The sequence below is a fragment of the Symphalangus syndactylus genome, chromosome 13 (assembly GCF_028878055.3).
Source record: "Symphalangus syndactylus isolate Jambi chromosome 13, NHGRI_mSymSyn1-v2.1_pri, whole genome shotgun sequence".
In the NCBI taxonomy this organism is placed as follows: domain Eukaryota; kingdom Metazoa; phylum Chordata; class Mammalia; order Primates; family Hylobatidae; genus Symphalangus; species Symphalangus syndactylus.
Window position 1 is genome coordinate 109,107,501 of NC_072435.2, and position 19,541 is coordinate 109,127,041.

Here is a 19,541-nt window from a genome sequence, read left to right on the forward strand (position 1 = left end):
TTGACTGATGAATGAATTCGCCCACTCTCTCATTCATTCCTCACTATATATTGGCCACTTTCTACATCCCCAGCACAGCCACACTTATAGAATGAAAGGACCCCAGGCCAAAATTCTTTGACCAGATGGAGAAACTGAGGCCCAGAGAGGCGCAGATACTTGACGGGGGTCTCACAGCTCAGCAGCTGGATGAAGTGAAGGGCACCTAAGCCAAGAGCTTTCTCCACTTTCCCCTTGCCTGTCCTGGTTAAGGGAACTCTTGATGGGGACTGCTTGGGTGGTGACCTTTGTGTCCTCCTGCAGGCTGTCTACCTGGTCTCCAGAATGGATGGCCCTGTGGCAGAGCGTGCCAAGCAGGAGTCCTTCCACGTGGTCACACCTCTGTTGGAGAGCTGGGCGCTGTCCCAGGTGGCGGGCATGCCTGTCTTCCTCAAGTGTGAGAATGTGCAGCCCAGCGGCTCCTTCAAGATTCGGGGCATCGGGCATTTCTGCCAGGAGGTGAGGGTGTGTGGGCAGGAGGGGAGAAGTGAGGTTGTGCAGGAGGGAGGGAAGAGTGAGGGGTGTGGGCTGGGGATGGGTTCGGGCAGGAGGGGAAACATGAACTCGTGCAGATGGGAGGGGAGAGATGAGGGCAGGGCTGTGGGCAGGATGAGGGGTAAAGGCGTATTGGGAGTGGGATGCGGAGACTCTAACGCCATTCCACATAGGCCTTCATGACACCTGCTTGGGTTAGCCCCTAACCCCATTCCTTCTCTTCCCAGATGGCCAAGAAGGGATGCAGACACCTGGTGTGCTCCTCAGGTGACCCCACCCTTTTTTGTTTCATGGGGGTCCTCAGGGCAGAGGTTGGGGGAGGAGGAATAGGCTGGAGCAGCAGTACATGTCCAGGGTTAGTCTCCTCTTAAAGGCCCAGACTCATCAAGGTCACTGATGAGATGACTACTGTGTACATCCCATCTTAGCCTTCTCCCATAGTTCAAGACTCGTGGTGGTAGCAAGTGCCAGAAACCCAATTCATATAGGTTTAAGCTACAGGCTCTAAGAATGGAAAATTCTTGGGATAAGTGGCTTTCAGGCACAGGGGGATCCAGAAGCTCTCCTCTCTGTCTCTCCTTCTCTGGGCTTTGCTTTCCTGTATATTAGCTTTATTTTTAGGTGGGCCTCATGGTAGCAAGATGGCCACCAGAAATTCCAGCCTTGCATCCTACCACCCCCCCAACCCTAGAGAAAAGGGAGCACCCCTTCTCAATGCCTCGCCTCAATCCTGGAATTGTTTTTTTTTTGGCCCCGCTTGGGTGGCATCTTCATCCTTGAACCAATCATGGGTTGGGGGATTAGGTTCTGATTGGCTCAACCTGGATTATGTGTCCCCCTCTCGAGTGGAGGAAGGAGTCAATGGGGCATATGAATGTTGGGGAGGAGTGACTCTGAAGGGATATGGAGGGGGAGGGGAAGGCACGTCAAAGGCCAACGCAGCTCTGCCCACTGCCCCTTTCCTCCTTTCTGCACAGGGGGTAATGCGGGCATCGCTGCTGCCTATGTTGCTAGGAAGCTGGGCATCCCTGCCACCATCGTGCTCCCCGAGAGCACCTCCCTGCAGGTGGTGCGGAGGCTGCAGGGGGAGGGGGCCGACGTTCAGCTGACTGGAAAGGTAAGGGCTCCGGGAAGGGGAGAATCATCTGAAGTGGGCTGCTCTCCTTCACCCCACCCCACCCCACCCCTAAGACGTCCTGTCTCCTTTTCCTTTCGATGAGCTGTGGCTGGGACCCAGTCCTCTCTCAGGATAGCTGAGCTGAGGGGGGAATGAGGTGGGATGGGTGTTGAGGGCTGGGACCTCCCAACTTGCCTCTGCCCTCATGTGTGAACCAAGACAAACGGGAAGCTGATGATGAGCAGGAGACTGTCTGTCTCCTTACATCCTCACCAGCACCTGGTATTATCCACTTTTAACATTTTTGCTGTTAGATAAGACAAGAAGTATCAAGATGATGGCAGCATCAGTTCTCATTCTGAGACCAGCCCAATAGAAATGGTATGCACTGAGAAAGAGATCACCGGTTCCCTTTGTTACCAAAGAAATAGAGACACAGATACAATATCTGTCTTTCCTTCTGGGAAGGAAAGAAGGAAAAAAATCATTCAAATAATGGAAAACAGATTTTTAAACCTCTCAAAATTAAAACTAAAAGCCAAACTATGGTACCTTAAAGCTGGTCCCCAAATACTTCCTGTATGTAGTTTCTTCCCTTTCTTCTGTCCTTCCTTCCCTCCCTCCCTTCTTTCTTTCCTTCATTATTTCCCTCCTTCCCTCTTCCCTCCCTCCCTCTTTCCTTCCTTCCCTCCCTCCTTCCTTTCTTCATTCTTTCTCTCCTTCCTTCCTTCCTTCTTCCTTCCTTTTCCTTCCTTCTTTTCTCCTTCCATTTATTCATCCATCTAACCATCCTTCCATACATCACCCTTTCTCTCTCCTCTCTCCCTTCTGTCCATCCATCCATCCATCCATCCATCAGCTATTCATTGAGCACATATTCAGTGCCTGCTATGTTAGACATCCTAGAAACACAGAGATAATAAGACATGGTCTTTACACTCATAAATTTCAGCGTATTATGAGGAGACACACAGGTAACCAGATGATGGTAACAAAGTGTGAAAAGTGTTGCCACGGGGGAAGCACAGGGCACCAAGGAAGTCAGAGAGAAGGTGTGTTGTTTTAATCAGCTATTGTTGCTTGGTAATGCTGCATAACAAACAGCCCCCAAATAGCAGCAGCTTATGAGAAACATTTGTTTCTGTTGCTTTGGGTCTGTGGGAGGGTTAGGGTGGTTCTGCTTCAGAATGTGGGGAAGGATTAAGGTCTGCAGATGTCCCCTGTGTCTTCCCCAGCCAGTGGCCACTGGGGGCACGTTCTTCTCAAGGGCAATGGCAAGAGGGGTGAGAAGAAACACATGATGCCTCTTAAGACCTCAGCCCAGAACTGTTACACTGTCAGTTCTGCCATATGCTGTTGGCCAGAGCAAGTCACACGGCTGAGACCAACATCAATGGGGAGGGGACATGTGCTCCACCCACTCTAGTTGAGAAGAACAGCAAAGCCACATGGCAAAAATAAAATAAATAAATAAATAGATAAAAAAGCTGGGCACTGTGGCGTGCACCTGTAGTCTCAGCTACTCAGGAGGCTGAGTTGGGAGGATCACTTGAGCCCAGGAGTTTGAGGCCAGCCTGGACAACATAGTAAGAACATGTCTCTAAAAATAGTAACAATTGTAGGCCGGGCGCGGTGGCTCACGCTTGTAATCCCAGCACTTTGGGAGGCTGAGGCGGGCAGATCACGAGGTCAGGAGATCGAGACCACGGTGAAACCCCGTCTCTACTAAAAAATACAAAAAAATTAGCCGAGCATGGTGGCGGGTGCCTGTAGTCCCAGCTACTCGGAGAGACTGAGGCAGGAGAATGGCGTGAACCCGGGAGGCGGAGCTTGCAGTGAGCCGAGATCGTGCCACTGCACTCCAGCCTGGGTGACAGAGCCAGACTCCGTCTGAAAAAAAAAAAAAAAAAAAAGTAACAATTAAGCCACGTGGCAAAGTGTGGGTGTATGATTCTAATAGAGGGAGGGAGTGGAGAATTGGGCAGTGGTCAAACCAATGGGCTATGCCTTAGATTTGGGGAAAGGATCCAGGACAGGCTCCCGACAAGGATCCCCAGGGTTGGGTATTGAAGGAGAAATCTGAGTCCCCACAGTGGAGAAAAGGGAGGGAATGATCTGATTGTGAACAGAGGAAAAGGTGTGGGAGAAGGTGTGGCGTAGATGAGCACCGTGCATTCAGGCTGAGCGCAGCATGGGGGGAGGGATGGCGAAAGGTGAGGCTGAAGAGGGGCACAGTTGCTCCATCAGGCAGGGTGGCTTGTAGGTGAAGCTAATGTGTTTCCACCTGAGGGCACTAGGGAAGCATGAAAAGAGTTTGAGCAGGGGAGGGACCTGGTTGGATTTTCACTCTGCCTTCTCTGGGGCAATGCAGGAGAGGAGCCAGAGAGGAGGCTGCTTGGGGCCCTATAGGTGAGAGATGTCAAGCACTACACGGTTTTGAATCTATTTTTTTCTTTAGTTTTAATTTCAGATTCAGGGATACATGTGCAGGTTTGTTACATGGGTATATTTCATGATGCAGAGGTTTGGACTTCTAATGATTCTGTCGTCCAAGTAGTGAACATAGTACCTGACAGGTAGTTGTTCTTTTTGTTTTGTTTTGTTTTGAGACAGAGTCTTACTTTGTCGCCCAGGCTGGAGTGCAGTGGCATGATCTTGGCTCACTGCAACCTCCGCCTCCCAAGTACAAGCAATTCTCCTGCCTTGGCCTCCCAAGTAACTGGGATTACAGGCGCCCACCACCACACCCAGCTAATTTTTTTTTTTTTTTTTGAGACCGAGTCTCACTCTGTTGCCCAGGCTGGAGTGCAGTGGTGCAATCTTGGCTCACTGCAAGGTCTGCCTCCCGGGTTCACGCCATTCTTTTGCCTCAGACTCCCGAGTAGCTGGGATTATAGGCCAGCTACTACAGCCACCACGCCTGGCTTTTTTTTTTTTTTTTTGTATTTTTAGTAGAGATGGGATTTCACCATGTTAGCCAGGATGGTCTCGATCTCCTGACCTGGTGATCCACCCGCCTTGGCCTCCCAAAGTGCTGGGATTACAGGCGTAAGCTACCGCGCCCAGCCTAATTTTTGTATTTTTAGTAGAGACAGGGTTTCACCATGTTGGCCAGGCTGGTCTCGAACTCCTGACCTCAGGTAATCTGCCTGCCTCGGCCTCCCAAAATGCTAGGATTACAGGTGTGAACCACTGTGCCTGGCTGACAGGTTCGTTCTTTCTTTCTTTCTTTCTTTCTTTCTTTCTTTCTTTCTTTCTTTCTTTCTTTCTTTCTTTCTTCTTTTTTTCTTTCTCTCTTTTCTTTCTCTCTCTTTCTTTTTTTTTTGAGACCGAGTCTCACTCTGTTGCCCAGGCTGGAGTGCAGTGGCGCCATCTTGGCTCACTGCAACCTCCACTGCCCGGGTTCAAGCGATTCCGCTGCCTCAGCCTCCTGAGTAGCTGGGATTACAGGTGCACGCCACCACACCCGGCTAATTTTTTGTATTTTATTAGAGACGGGGTTTCACCATGTTGGCCAGGATGATCTGGATCTCCTGACCTCAGGATCTGCCTGCCTCAGCCTCCCAAAGTGCTGGGATTACAGGCGTGAGCCACTGCACCCAGCTGACACGTATTTTTCAACCTCTGCCACTCTCCCTCTCTCCCCACTTTTGGAGTCCCCAGTGTCTCTCGTTCCCATCTTTGTGCCCATGTGTACCCAGTGTTTAACTCCCAGTCGTAAGTGAGAATATGCAGTATTTGGTTTTCTGTTCCTAAGTTAATTATCTTAGAATAATGGCCTCCAGCTGCATCCATGTTGCTCCAAAGGACATGATCTTCTTCTTTTTTTGTGGCTGCATAGTGTTCCATGATGTATATGCACCACATTTTCTGTATCCAATCCACCACTGATGGGCACCTGGGTTGATTCCATGTCTTTGCTTTTGTGAATACTGCTGTGATGAACACACAAATGCAGATCTTTTTGGTAAAATGATTTATTTTCCTTTGGGTAGATTCTCAGTAATGGGATTGATGGGTCAAATGGTAATTCTATTTTTAGTTCTTTGAGAAATCTCCAAACTGCTTCCTATAGGAGCTGAACTCATTTGCATTCACACCAACAGTGTATTTTTTGTTTCAGTAACTCAGGGGAATGAGACTCCTCTCTTCAGCCAGATGGGAAATTCCTTGCGGTCAGAGACCATTTCTTGGCTTCTCTCCTGCTGAAGAGTCCCCATACCTAGAAATGGGCACAGAGTGGGCACTGCAGAGTCCCTGAGGATGAGCAGGGGCTATTTCTGCCCCCCTTGTGACCTTCCGCCCCTCCCTTGGGAGAGGAGGCCATTGTCTATCATTTAGTTTCTGTATCTGGTTCCTGCTGAGATCAGCTGGCATGGGGTCCCTCTGAAATGCTTTCTTAGTTTGGATTCTTCCAAAAGCGGGTGCTGAAATGAGGACTGGGGCACATGTGGTTTATTTGGGGGGTGATTGCAGGAAGCATTGGTAGGGAGTGTAGAAATGAGTCAGGGAAGGGAAGAAAGCCTGTCAATGGTGTGTGAATGAGCAGGGGACCTGGATCTCTGCCACAGAGGCCAAGCCAGTGAGAAGAGAAAACTCACCCCTGCTGTGGTTGGCTTGGGTCCATCATGGTCAGGGCCGGCCCTATGCGCCATCTCTCTGGCTGCTTGAACTCAACTAGCAGGCCATCAGCTGGGCCATTGCTGGTTTCCACGGACACACTCTATGGTGACCAAGTTGCTGTCTGGGTTTTGATTTTAGGGGGCTTCTCCCCTACTGGTTGGCTAGAAGTGGGCACCATATGGCTGACCTTGGAGCTGACCTGCTCCCAGCCTCCCTGGCTGGCTGGCCTGGTTTTCGTAGTGTGGCAGCAGGACAGGTCCCTTGGGTATTGTGGAAAGCACATGGCATCTGTTTGTCCACCTGGAAGTGCTTGTCCAATTCTCAGGAGGCTTCTGGAACCACACCAGGTATGGTCTCATCTGCAGGGGTGTCCCCAGACTACTGGATCCTGGGGCCACCAAGGAGATCCTGGGCCACTGCTCCGGCCTCCATAGCAGTCCCACTGCCGGCTGTTCTGAGGGCCCTTGGTTTCTCTGTAGGTCTGGGACGAGGCCAATCTGAGGGCGCAAGAGTTGGCCAAGAGGGACGGCTGGGTGAATGTCCACCCGTTTGACCACCCCCTAATATGGTAAGGCTGATGTCCGTCTCCCCAGGAGTCCAGAGCTGGGAGACTCTCACTGAGTCAGGGTCCTCCCACTGGACAGAAGGAGAAACTGAAGCCCAGAGGGGAGAAGAGGCTTCAAAGCCAGGCAGACATGGGTTCAGATCCCACTTCTGCCCCCTTGTGAATTGTGTGACTTTGTGCAAAGCACCCTAGATCCTGTGCCTCAGTTTCTATGTGTGTAAAATGGAAGCGATAGTACCAAGTCTCCTTTACTGAATATATGCTTTGGGACCAGGCACCAGGCTAATGGCTCCTCCTGCACTGTTCCATTTACCCTCCCCAAAGTCCTAGAGGTGGGTGCTATTATCCCCATTTCATAGGTGAGGAAACCGAGGCACATCGAGGTCAAACAACTTGCCCCAGATCACACAGCTAAGTATGTGGCAGATACATAGGGCTGCAGTCAGGCTGGTCACAAATGATATACTTGTCCCCTCTTAACCACACATTGCCATTGCCTCTTTGCAAAGTTGGGGAGGGGGCTAAATGGGGGTAATGTCCAAGAAAGGGCCTGGGAGGTTGATGGAGATGGGAAGGGATGAGCAAACAAATACATAATAAAGAAAACGAGTGAAGCCAGCCGTGGTGGCTCACGCCTGTAATCCCAGCACTTTGGGAGGCCGAGGTGGGTGGATCACCTGAGGTCAGGAGTTCGAGGCCAGCCTGGCCAGCATGGCAAAACCCTATCTCTACTAAAAATACAAATATTAGCTGGGCGTGGTGGTGCGTGCCTGTAGTCCCAGCTACTCGGGAGGCTGAGGCAGGAGAATCGCTTGAATCCGGGAAGCGGAGGTTGCAGTGAACTGAGATTGCACCACTGCACTCCAGCCTGGGTGACAGAGCGAGACTCTATCCAAAAAAAAAAAACATAAAGAGAATGAATGAAGCTGAGCGAAGTAACTGTTGCAGGACTTCCTCTCCCCTTGCTGTGGATGGGATGGGGATGGTGGGGAGGGGTTTATATATATAAGGGGGCAGAGAACCCACCCCTGGTAAATTCCCGAACCGCAGGAGCCATCGGGGCTGGGGTCCTCCCTCACTCTGCTTCTCCCTCTCACACCCCCCTCCCCAGGAAAGGCAACGCCAGCCTGGTGCAGGAGCTGAAGGCAGTGCTGAGGACCCCACCGGGTGCCCTGGTGCTGGCAGTTGGGGGTGGGGGGCTCCTGGCCGGGGTGGTGGCTGGCCTGCTGGAGGTGGGCTGGCAGCATGTACCCATTGTTGCCATGGAGACCCATGGGGCACACTGCTTCAATGCGGCCATCATGGCCGGCAAGTTGGTCACACTTCCAGACATCACCAGGTGGGTAAGGGCTGGGGACATTTGTAGGGGCTGGAGGGTGGGGGTGCCACTGTCCTAGGGCCTTCCAGTCCCAGCCAGTGGAGACAGGGGGCACCCAAAAGGCTGTCCTTGGTCCTGGGACTCCAACCACAGTAAAGTGGACCTGAGTTAGAAGGCAGTGCTGAAAAAGGAGATGAGGAATATGACTCATTTAAACCTAATCAGTTCTTAAAACAAGATTTCATTGACTTATCATTACAAAAGCAATCCATGTGTGTTGCAAATAAGTTTGAAAATGTAGGCCAGGCACCATGGCTCATGCTTGTAATCCCAACATTTTGGGAGGCCGAAGCAGGTGGATCACCTGAGGTCAGGAGTTTGAGACCAGCCTGGCCAACATATAATGAAACCCTGTCTCTACTAAAAAAATACAAAAATTACCTGGGCATGGTGGCGCACGCCTGTAGTCCTAGCTACTTGGGAGGCTGAAATGGAAGGTTTGCTTGAGCCCAGGAGTTTGAGGCTATAGTGTGCTATGATCGTCCCTGTGAATAGCCATCGCACTCCAGCCTGGGAAACTCAGCAAGACCCTGTACTCCCTCATACCCCCAAAAGCCAATAAATTTTAAAAAGAACGTGATCATTGAATTTAGGACCCACCCTAATCCAGTATGATTTCACCTTAATTTAACTAATTACATCTGCAAAGACTATTTCCAAGTAAGGTCACATTTTGAGGTTCTTGGTGGATGAGCATTTTTTTTTTTTTGAGATGGAATCTCACTCTGTTTCCCAGGCTAGAGTACAATGGCATGATCTCGGCTCACTGCAACCTCTACCTGCTGGGTTCAAGTGATTCTCCTGCCTTAGCCTCCCAAGTAGTTGGGATTACAGGCATGCGCCACCACACCTGGCTAATTTTGTATTTTTAGTAGAGACGGGGTTTCACCATGTTGGTCAGGCTGATCTTGAACTCCCCGACCTCAGGTGATCTGCCTGCCTTGGCCTCCCAAAGTGCTGGGATTACAGGCGTGAGCCACCGCACCTGGCAAGGGCACGCTATTTTGAGCGCCTCCTCTGTGACTTACAATGCTGAGCTCTAACCAACCCACAGCAGGATGGGAGGGGGTGGCTGGGGCTGGGGAGAGACCTGATTCAGCAGCTCTTCCCTGAGCCCCTGGTCTCCCTGCCCCACCCTGCTCTATCCTGCAGCGTGGCTAAGAGCCTGGGTGCCAAGACGGTGGCCAGTCGGGCCCTGGAGTGCATGCGGATGTGCAAGATCCACTCTGAAGTGGTGGAGGACGCCGAGGCTGTGAGCGCTGTGCAGCAGCTCCTGGGTGGGTGATCCCTGTCCCCCACCTGGGCTCAGAGACCCACGAAGTCCCTGCATCCTCTGGCAAGAGTGTGTTCTGTCTTATCTGTATCCTCAGCACCAGGAACTGGCTAGGTGTGCAGTTACTGTGCACTAAATGCACATCGAGCAAATGGAAGGGGGTGAGGATAAAGAAGGAGTGTGTCCTGCTGTCTCTAGCCCCCAGACTTTTGTATATGCTGCTCCTCTCTCTGGCTGGCCCTGCTCCCTATTGGTTTGATGTGACTGAGGGCTATCAGCCATCATAACACCTCCTTCACGAAGCTCCCTTGATCACTCACCCCACCCTGCCTGGGTTGTGGACCTCCAATGCACCACTCCCTGTGTTCACAACCTCCTGGTTCTTATCCCTCTACATCACAGATTGTGAGCCCCATGAGGGCTGGTGTGTCTTAGTCACTGATGTGTCCCTAGGGCCTTCCTGGCATAGGGCACGGCAGGTAGTGGGCACTCAATAGATGTTTGTTGATTGAAGGGATGAATGTATGAGTGAGTGGAAAGGTGGATAATGGATAGATGGACAGTGGACGGATGGATGGACGGATGGATAATGAAGTGATGGATTGATGAATGGTATAGAAATGAATGAATGGACAGACACATTGATTAATGAACATGTTGATGGATGGACAGACAGCCAAATGATGGATAGAGGAATGGATGGATGGCTATGAATGGGTGGATGGATGGATATGTTGATGGATGGGTACACTGATGGATGGACAGACAGTCTAATGATGGATAGAGGAATGGATGGATGGATAGAGAGATAAAAGGTGGATGGTGGAAGGATAGGAGGCCAGGCTGATGGATGGGGAGAGTGCGAGACAAATGATGGATTGCCAGCAGAGGAAATGAATGGCTGACTGGCTGGAGAGATGGCTGCAAGGATCTGCAGTGCCCAGGGCCTGCTGAACACCGAGTGGTTCTTCTTTCCTTTCCTTCCTCTCTCCATCCCCCTGATCCCGGCAGATGATGAGCGTATGCTGGTGGAGCCTGCCTGTGGGGCAGCCTTAGCAGCTGTCTACTCAGGCCTCCTGCGGAGGCTCCAGGCTGAGGGCCGCCTGCCCCCTTCCCTGCCTTCAGTTGTGGTAATCGTGTGTGGAGGCAACAACATCAACAGCCGAGAGCTGCAGGCTTTGAAAACCCACCTGGGCCAGGTCTGAGGGGTCCCATCCTGGCCCCAAAGACCCCTGAGAGGCCCATGGACACTCCTGTGGCTGGATGAGAAGGACTCAGTGCTGGTAGATGGCAGTGGAAACTGCCCTGTGCAACCGTGCTGGCTGCCTCCTGAAGGAAGCCCACCTGGACTGCTCCTTTTGGCTCTCCGACAACTCCAGCCAATAAACACTTTCTGAATTGAGTTTGTGACTACTATGGATCCTATCTTTCCATGTCAATGAGCTCCCAGGAGACAACAATCCTGTTGCCACTTCTGTGATAAAGTGACTCCAAGACCCATCTTAGGCAACAAAGCCAAGACTTGAAAACCTCAGTCTCTAAAGGAATCCAGCCATTCTGAGATCTTAAATGGGCTTCCTTTACCTGGAGGACCAGCCCAGGTTGACCAGGTCAGGAAGGAGAGGGAGATGTTCTATCACTTCTCAGGCCTAGGCAGGAGAGGAAAATAACACCAGTCTTCATCCAGTGCTTGTTATGTACCAGAAACTCTGCTAAGAACTTTCTACTCATTGTCTTCTTTAACATTCACAAAGGTACTAGGAAGTAAAAAACCATTATTACCATCCCCATTTTACAGTTGCAGAAACTGAGGCTTGGAAAGTTTACATAACTTGCCCAAGATCACATAACTAGGATATGTGATCACTTGTCTCACTGTCTTTCCATCCATCAACCTGATCACCTATCCCTTTACCCATCTATCTTTTATCTCTCTATCCATCCATCCATCCATTCCTCTATCCATTATTAGACTGTGTGTCTGTCCATCCATCAGTGTATCAATCCATCCATTCATCCCTCTATAATCCGTTCATCCATAATCCATCCATCTGTTCATTCACAAGCCATCCACCCATCCATCCATCAATTCCTCTATCATTAGACTGTCTGTCTATCCATCCACATATCCATCCATTCATCTATAATCCATCCATCCATCCATCCATCCATCCATCCATCCATTCCTCTATCCATCATTAGACTGTCCATCCATCAGTGTGTCCATCCATCCACATATCCATTCATCTATAATCCATCCACCCATCCATTCATTCATCCATCCATTTCTCTATCCATCAATAGACTCTCTCTCTCTCCATCCATCAGTGTATCCATCCATCCACATATCCATCCATTCATCTATAGTCCATTCATCCATCTATAATCCATTAATTCATCAATCCTCTGTCATTAGACTGTCCATTCATCAGTGTATCAATCCATCAACATATCCATCCATCCATCTATAATCCATCCATCCATTCATACATTGATACATTCATCCCTCTAGCCATCATTAGGCCATCTGTCTGTCCATCCATCAGCGTATCCATCAATTGACATATCCATCTATCCAGATTCCCTGATTTTCAGGGTCACTCTGTATTGCTTGGATCTGAACTCTCTGTGTCGGGGTGGGGGGTGGCGGAATATTGAGGAAAGGGTAGGAAAGGGTAGGTGGATCTGGACACACCTGTGGGTCACAGGAAGAGGCAGGTTCTGTGCCTGGAATTGGGAACCTCCGACTTCTGTGAAGTGTCTCTTAGAAGTGGGATGGAAAGTTGCACTCCTTTGAGCCACAGGGGGGCAGCAAAGTGTCTCCTATGGGGAAGGCTGGCTCCGGGCAGGAGAAACCCTCTCCTTGGGTCCTCCTGGACGCTGCCTCTTGTGGGGCCCTCACCCCAGCTGGGCATGCTGAGTTCCACACGGTCGTGGCATGCAGGAGCCTTTTCCAACCCCTCACAGCCCTGCTGGGAAGCAAAGCTCAGAGAGTGCAGGGTCCATGCAGCATCACAGGCCCTGGCAGAACCTGGATCCTGGCCCCTAGCGACATCCTCTCTTCTGACTCATGTGGGCTGTGTGACCTGGGGCTAGTGCCTTCCCCTCTCCAGGCCTCAGGCAGCACCTCGTGCTGTAGGAGGCCCACTTGCCACTTCTCACCTCTTTTCCTTTGCTCAGCCTGTTCCCTTCGCCAGATGCCTCCTCCTTTTCCTTCTTTGTTTTTCAGGGACAGGGCCTCGCTCTGTTGCCCAGGCTAAAGTGCAGTGGCACGATCATAACTCACTGCAGCCAGGAACTCCTGGGCTCAAGCGATCCTTCTGCCTCAGCCTCCCGAGTAGGTGGGACCACAGTCATGTGCCACCATGCCCGGCTAATTTTAAATATTTTTTGTAGAGATGTGGTCTTGCTCTATTGCCCAGGCTGGTCTTGAACTCCTGGGCTCAAGCCGTCTTCCTTCCTTGGCCTCCCAAAGTACTGGGATTACAGGCCCCATGCTCACCCCCTCCATTTCTGAAGAGCAAGATTTGAGAGCGACTGTGACCTCCCTCTGTGCCCCTGCTGCTTTGGTGTCATTTTCTCTTTAACCCCAGACATAGCTCTAGGTAGCCAGGGACCACCACCCCCACCCCCGCCACCTACCAGCTCCAGAAACCCCCAGGAGCCAGCCCCATTTGCTTGGAGTCATGCTTTGTGAATTCCCCAAATAGAGGAGACATTAAGAGCACCAGAGCTAGACGCAGCCAGACCTGAGCCTGGAATCCATTCCTGCTTAGCAGCCTGGGCAATAGAGCAAGACCACATCCTTGAGCAAAGGATGCTCCTTCTCAGTGCCTCAGTGTCCTCATCTGTAACATGGGTGGTTGGAGGATTGTTACTGTGGACACGACATATCTAGTCTTTCAATAAATGTCCATTCTTACTGTCTCCTGAGCATTCGTCCCCAAACAATGAGAGGAACTAGAATTTACTCATGTATTGAGCACCTACAATATGCTATGGTCTTCAGCAGCTGTTTCATTTAATAACCCACATGGTAGACACTATTATTATCCCCATTTTTGCAAATGAGGAAACTGGGGCATGGAGCAGTTAAGCCACTTAGTCTGGGTCACCCAGCTGTATGGGAGCCCCAATATGTGGAAATCTGAGGCTCATGTGTCTAACCACTCCGGCTCGTACACCTCCTTTGCTTTGCTTAAGCTCTGTCCCCTGCCTGCCGTGCCTGCTATGCTTCTGAATCCTACACATTCTTCACAGCCCAGTGTGAGTGCAGCCTCCTCCCTGAAGCCTTCCTGGATTGGTTCAGCCAGTGATGATGGTCCCCCAACCCATGCTCCTCCAGGTGAGTTGCAGAGCCCACCTCAGCTCCAGGTGTTCTGTCTCCCAGCCGGGCCTCCCCACCCACAGTCTCGTGCTGTTGGCTCCCCTCCTGGGAGACTTGTCAGCTGCTGTTTGCTTCTCTCTTGGTCTCAACAAGTTGGAGATAAGAAGCCGAGGGGGCTGTTGACCCTGTCCAGATAACGTGTCAATTAACTCAGTTTAGCCCTTCCTGGTTGACACCCAAGGAACACCGAGAGCAGGGATGAGGCACAGGGAGAGAGCCAGGAGATAGGGGAGTGTTTGAAGCTGAGGCCATGGCTGCTATGACTTAGAGCAGGGACGGGTTCCAAAGGCAGAGGCTCTTCCAATTCTGCCTCTGCCTTCTCGGCCTCTCAGCTGGGGAAATGGGGAGGAGGGGCCTCTCTGTGTTTGTCTAGGCTGCATAAACAACACTGCCAACTGGGCCACCAGGTGTGTGTACCTGCCTGAGATATGCCCAGCCTCCCACCCTAGCTGGGGTCCCTCTCCTGAGGCTGGGGGACCCTTTGGCTCCCTGTGGCTTCTAGCAGCTGAGGCTCCCTGTGCCCCCTCCCCAGGATGACCCTAACACCTCCACCTCCAGGGGCCTCACCTCCATCTAGTCCTTCTTTCTAGTTTTAAAGCCAGGTGACAGGGAGGCTTGGAATCTTGCCTTTCATTCTGAGGTGCTCTTACCCCAGAGCTGGGCCCACGCAGGGCAGGGACATGAGGAGGGGGATCCAGGATCAGGCGTGCTCCTCCCCAACCCCATCCACAGCCTTGATCTGAGCCCAGTTCAGGGCAGAGTAAATGCCCCAGCATCTGCCGAGGATGGTCTGACTCTCATATAGGGAAGTGATGGCTCAGACTGACTTTGTGTCTTAGTCTGTTTGGGCTGCTATAACAAAATGCCATAAATGGGGTGGCTTATAAACAATGGAAATGTATTGCTCACAGTTCTGGAGGCTGGGAAGTCCAAGACCAAGGTACTGGTCTTGGTATCTGGTGAGGATTTGGTGTCTGGTGAGAACCTGTGCCCTCAACAGCCATCTTCTCACATTGCCCTCCCATGGTGGAAGGATCTCTCTCAGACCTCTCTTATTTTTTCATTTTTATTTTTTTCTAGATGGAGTCTCACTCTGTTGCCCAGTCTGGAGTGCAGTGGTGCGATCTCAGCTCATTGCAACCTCCTCCTCCTGGGTTCAAGTGACTCTCATGCCTCAGCCTCCTGAATAGCTAGGATTACAGGCTCACACTAGCATGCCTGGCTAATTTTTGTATTTTTGGTAGAGATGCGGTTTTGCCATGTTGGCCAGGCTGGTCTCGAACTCCTGGCCTCAAGTGATCTTCCTGCCTCAGCCTCCCAAAGTGCTGGGATTACGGGTGTGAACCACCGTGCCTGGCCTCAGATCTCTCTTATAAGGCACTGATCCTTTCATAAAGGTCCTCTCCCCATGACCTAATCACCTCCCAAAGCCGCTAGCTCCTAAAACCATGGGGGTCAGGGTTTCAACTGTGAATTTTGGAGGGACATAGACATTTAGACCACAGCATCCTAAGTATCCTAAGTCAGCTCTGTGGTTGTGTGTGCACCTGTGTAGTTGTGTACCTGCATGCATGTGTGTGTCCACGAGTGCATGAATATTTGTGTGTTTATGAGGGAACAGACACAGTAAGTGAGGGCTACTTGATTTCCCCCTCAATGTGGTGCTTCACATTGTTGCATTCGGGACTTGTGATGTAATCACTAGCCAGACATCAAACTTGGATGTCTACAGTGAAGCAGCCTGGGGGCTAGACATTAAGGAGTGATGGGGACTGGAGCCAAATGGAGGGCTTATGCTCTGTCTAAAGAACTTAGCCACTACCCAGCTCCAGCCAATTGCAGGCCCAACATAACACATCTCCCTTTCATAGTGTTCACTCAAAATCAAAGCCATTTGGGAAAGGCTGTTTGTTCCATTTGCTCGTGTATTCATATAAAGGCTCTGACAAGTCCTGCAGGAAAGTCACTGAATCTGGGGGAGGAGCATGTGACCCCGACCTGAGCCAATCAGAGCATTACATTTTCCATGCTAATGGTGATTGGTTCAAGGGTGGGCCCCCGGAGCCAAGCTGTCCAATCAGAGTAGCCCTCAGGACTTTAGCTGGAAATAGGGAGGCACCCCTAGCTATTCATTTCTGTAAGCCAATAAATGTCCCTTTCTGCACAAGCCTGGACCTCCTGTCATTTGAGATTGAAAGGATCCCGATGGATGGGGTACACACTTCGTACATGTCTGCTGAATTGAATTGATTTGCTTCGAGCTGCCTGGATTTGAGTCTTATCTCAGGTTGGCCCTCAGCAAAATGAGGGCAATCTTCTCTTTGGATCCACTTTTTATTTTTGCTCCCAGGAACCTGGGAGTTCATGCCGTTTGCCCTTACAAGAAGAGCAAAGTAAAACTCAATGCCATATTGCTAAGGAGTTGGGCGGCAATATTTTATGAAGATAGGGAGATTTTAAAAATCAGATTGGGTAAAAGTCTCTTTTGGAAGTGACTGGTGTAAATACTGGTTAGGGCTGGGGTAACCCAGAGACACCTCCAACATTTAAAATTCAAGCCTGTTAGGAAGACCGTTTCCTAATTTTCTTCTTTTTTCCTTTTTTTTTTTTTTGTGACGAGTCTCACTGTCACCCAGGCTGGAGTGCAGTGGCACGATCTCGGCTCACTGCAACCTCCACCTCCTGGGTTCAAGCAATTCTCCTGCCTCAGCCTCCCGAGTAGCTGAGATTACAAGAGCGCACCACCACGTCCAACTAATTTTTCTATTTTTGGTAGAGATGGGGTTTTACCCAGGTTGGCCAGGGTGGTTTTGAACTCCTAGCCTCAAAGTGATCCACCTGGCTTGGCCTCCCAAAGTGCTGGGATTACCGATGTTAGCCACCGCGTCCAGCAGTTTCCTAATTTTCCATCCATCTTAGGGGCTTGGAAAATTACTCTGAGTTGGAGCCTCCTGCCTGAGCTTCCTGGAGGCCCGGTAGAGAAAACATGCTGATGGTGAGGGGCATGGGGAGGTCCAGAGATGGGCAGCTGCTCACTTCAGGATGCCTGGTATGGGCACCCAAGGGTCTTCCCACTTGCCTGGTGGGGTGTTTTGTTCTCATGGGGACATAGTGATTGATTGGGGACCTCCATGTCCAGCTCCTCCAGGGCTTTCTGGGTCAGACTGGGCACCTTGTGTCCCATGGCAGGGGGATTTGGGAGATCCATTCTGGACCTGCACACCTATTTCCATTACTTTGTGTTTCTGGTTCATTTCAGAGTGAACGAATGAATGAGTATATCAGTTAGGGTTTGGTTCAGTTTGACAATTCAAGAAACACAAGATAAGAGACTTAAAATAGAAGTTTGTTTCTCTTTCACTTAAAAGTTTGGAATTAAGGCTGGGAGCAGTGGCTCATGCTTTTAATTCCAGCACTTTGGGAGGCCGAAGTGGGCAGGTCACTTGAGGTTAGGAGTTTGAGACCAGCCTGACCAACATGGTGAAACCCCATCTCTACTAAAAATACAAAAATTAGCTGAGTGTGGTGGCATGTGCCTGTAATCCCAGCTACTTGGGAAGCTGAGGCAGGAGAATCGCTTGAACCTGGAAGGCAGAGGCTGCAGTGAGCCGAGATTGTGCCACTGCACTCTAGCTTGGGTGCAAAGGGAGACTCAAACAAACAAACAAACAAAAAATAAACAAATAAAAGTTTGGAATTAAGCACTCCAAGGCTGGTGTTTTGTCCAATGGTGTCAGAGACTCAGACTCCTTTGCTCTGTTTGTGTGGCCGTGAATGGCTTCCACCCCCATGGTCACCTCATGGTCCCAAGTGGATGCTGGAGGACAGCCACTGTATGCTAATTCCAGGCAGCAGCAAGGAGGAAGAGATGAAGAGATGAAGAAGGGAAACTTCCTTCTCTTTAAGGACACTTAAAATAGTTGCTACACACTACTTCTGCTCATAGCTCATTGGTCAGAACTTAGTCATGTGCCATAACTAGCTGCAAAGGTGGCTGAAAAATGTCAGCCATGCAACTCAGCCAAAATCAGAGGCTCTGCTATAGAGGAAGATGAATAGAATGAGCTGGGCACAGTGGCTCATTCCTGTAATCCCAGTACTTTGTGAGGCCGAGATGGGCGGATTGCTTGAGGCCAGGAGTTTGAGACCAGCTTGGGCAACAGGGTGAAACCCCATCTCCACTAAAATTACAAGAATTAGTTGGACATGGTGGTGTCCTCCACCATTCTACTCAGGAGGCTGAGGCACGAGAGTCACTTGAACCCAGGAGGCGGAGGTTGCAGTGAGCCAAGATCGTGCTGTTGCACTCCAGCCTGGGCGACAGAGCAAGACTCCCTGAAAAAACAAACAAACAAACAAGAATACAATGGATGCTGAGGATGACAAGAAGTCTTTGCCATATGGAAAAAATGTGTAAGGGTATAGGTTAAGCTGCTATAACAAAAAGATCTAAAACTACAGTGTTATTTCAGGGCAGGAGGCAGCTCTGCTCCACAAGAAAATACAGGGAACCAGGCAGGTTCTTTCTATTCTGTTGCTTCACCGTATCTTGAAATATGGTTCTCATGTGCCTGGTCAAAATTGGCTCATAATTACCAAGGCTGCAGTAAGGGGAAAGAGAAAGTAGAGGGCAAGATGTTTCCTTTTAAGGGCGTTACCCGGATGTGACACATTTCCCTTCTGCTCATAGCCCATTGGTCAAGACTTAATCACCCAGCTGTAAGAAAGTATGGGTAATGTAGTCTCTAGCTGGGAGGACACTTACCCAGCTAAAGCTCAGCATTCAATTTCTAAAAAGAAGACTTGAGACTGGAGGGTAACTAGCAGTCTCTACTACAATGAAGAATGAAGGAGTGGAAGTGTGGATGAGGAGTTACTCCAGGTGAGCTAAAATCTCTCTGCTTTGGGAGAAGCTGCCTGAAGGACCAGCTCCAGACTGATCTCTGTTTGATTGGGTGGCCCTGGGAAGGGCCCTGTAGGCTTAGACCAGGTCATGTGGTTTGCATGAAAAGGCAACAAGTTTGGAGAAATTAAGAAGGTGAAGTCAACAAAGCTCAGTGATTGATTGGGAAGGGGGTGGGCCAAGGGTGGCCACCAAGTTTCTGGCTTGGGCAACCATCTGTGTAGATGTCTGAGACAGGGGATCCAAAAGGAGGGAGTAAAGGGGGTTGGGGAATGAACAGCCTAGGGATCCATGCAGTCATTTATTTAGCAAATATTTATTAAGCACCTACTCTGTGCCAGGCACTTTTCTAGGCATAGGGATACAGCAAAAGCCCTGTCTTCAGGAGGCTTACATTCTAACGGAAAGAGACAGACAATGGCAAAGCCCCAAATAAAAATACACTGTGTCAGACACTGATAGGGGGCTTGAGGAAAGATGAGACAGGATAAGGGGAGAGAGAATGGCAAGAAAGGGGTGGGGGGCTATTTATTGTGTTGGAATATTTTCAACAAATCCTAAGCATTACACTGTTTTACTCATCAAGTATATCAGTATGGATCTCTAACAGATAAGAAAAAAATTTTCCTGCCTGGGCAACATAGAGAGACCCCATCTCTACAAAAAAACACAACATTTTAGCCAGGTGTTGTGACTCATGCCTGTAGTCCTCAGCTACTTGGGAGGCTGGGGCGGGAGGATCACTTAAGCCCAGGAGTTCA

At 50.3% G+C, this 19,541-nt stretch overlaps 1 protein-coding gene across 1 annotated transcript in view; it reads left to right on the forward strand.

Annotated features, from left to right (window-relative positions):
* The window catches only part of SDSL (serine dehydratase like), a 20,064-nt gene extending 9,172 nt beyond the window's left edge, over positions 1-10,892 (forward strand). The window contains exons 2-8 of the mRNA XM_055238319.2: positions 304-498; positions 762-801; positions 1,512-1,651; positions 6,754-6,842; positions 7,951-8,178; positions 9,370-9,494; positions 10,502-10,892. Coding sequence (XP_055094294.1) covers positions 325-498; positions 762-801; positions 1,512-1,651; positions 6,754-6,842; positions 7,951-8,178; positions 9,370-9,494; positions 10,502-10,695 — 990 coding nt within the window. The 5' untranslated portion in view covers positions 304-324 and the 3' untranslated portion in view covers positions 10,696-10,892. The remainder of the gene's footprint in view (positions 1-303; positions 499-761; positions 802-1,511; positions 1,652-6,753; positions 6,843-7,950; positions 8,179-9,369; positions 9,495-10,501) is intronic.
* The last annotated feature ends 8,649 nt before the right edge of the window (positions 10,893-19,541 follow it).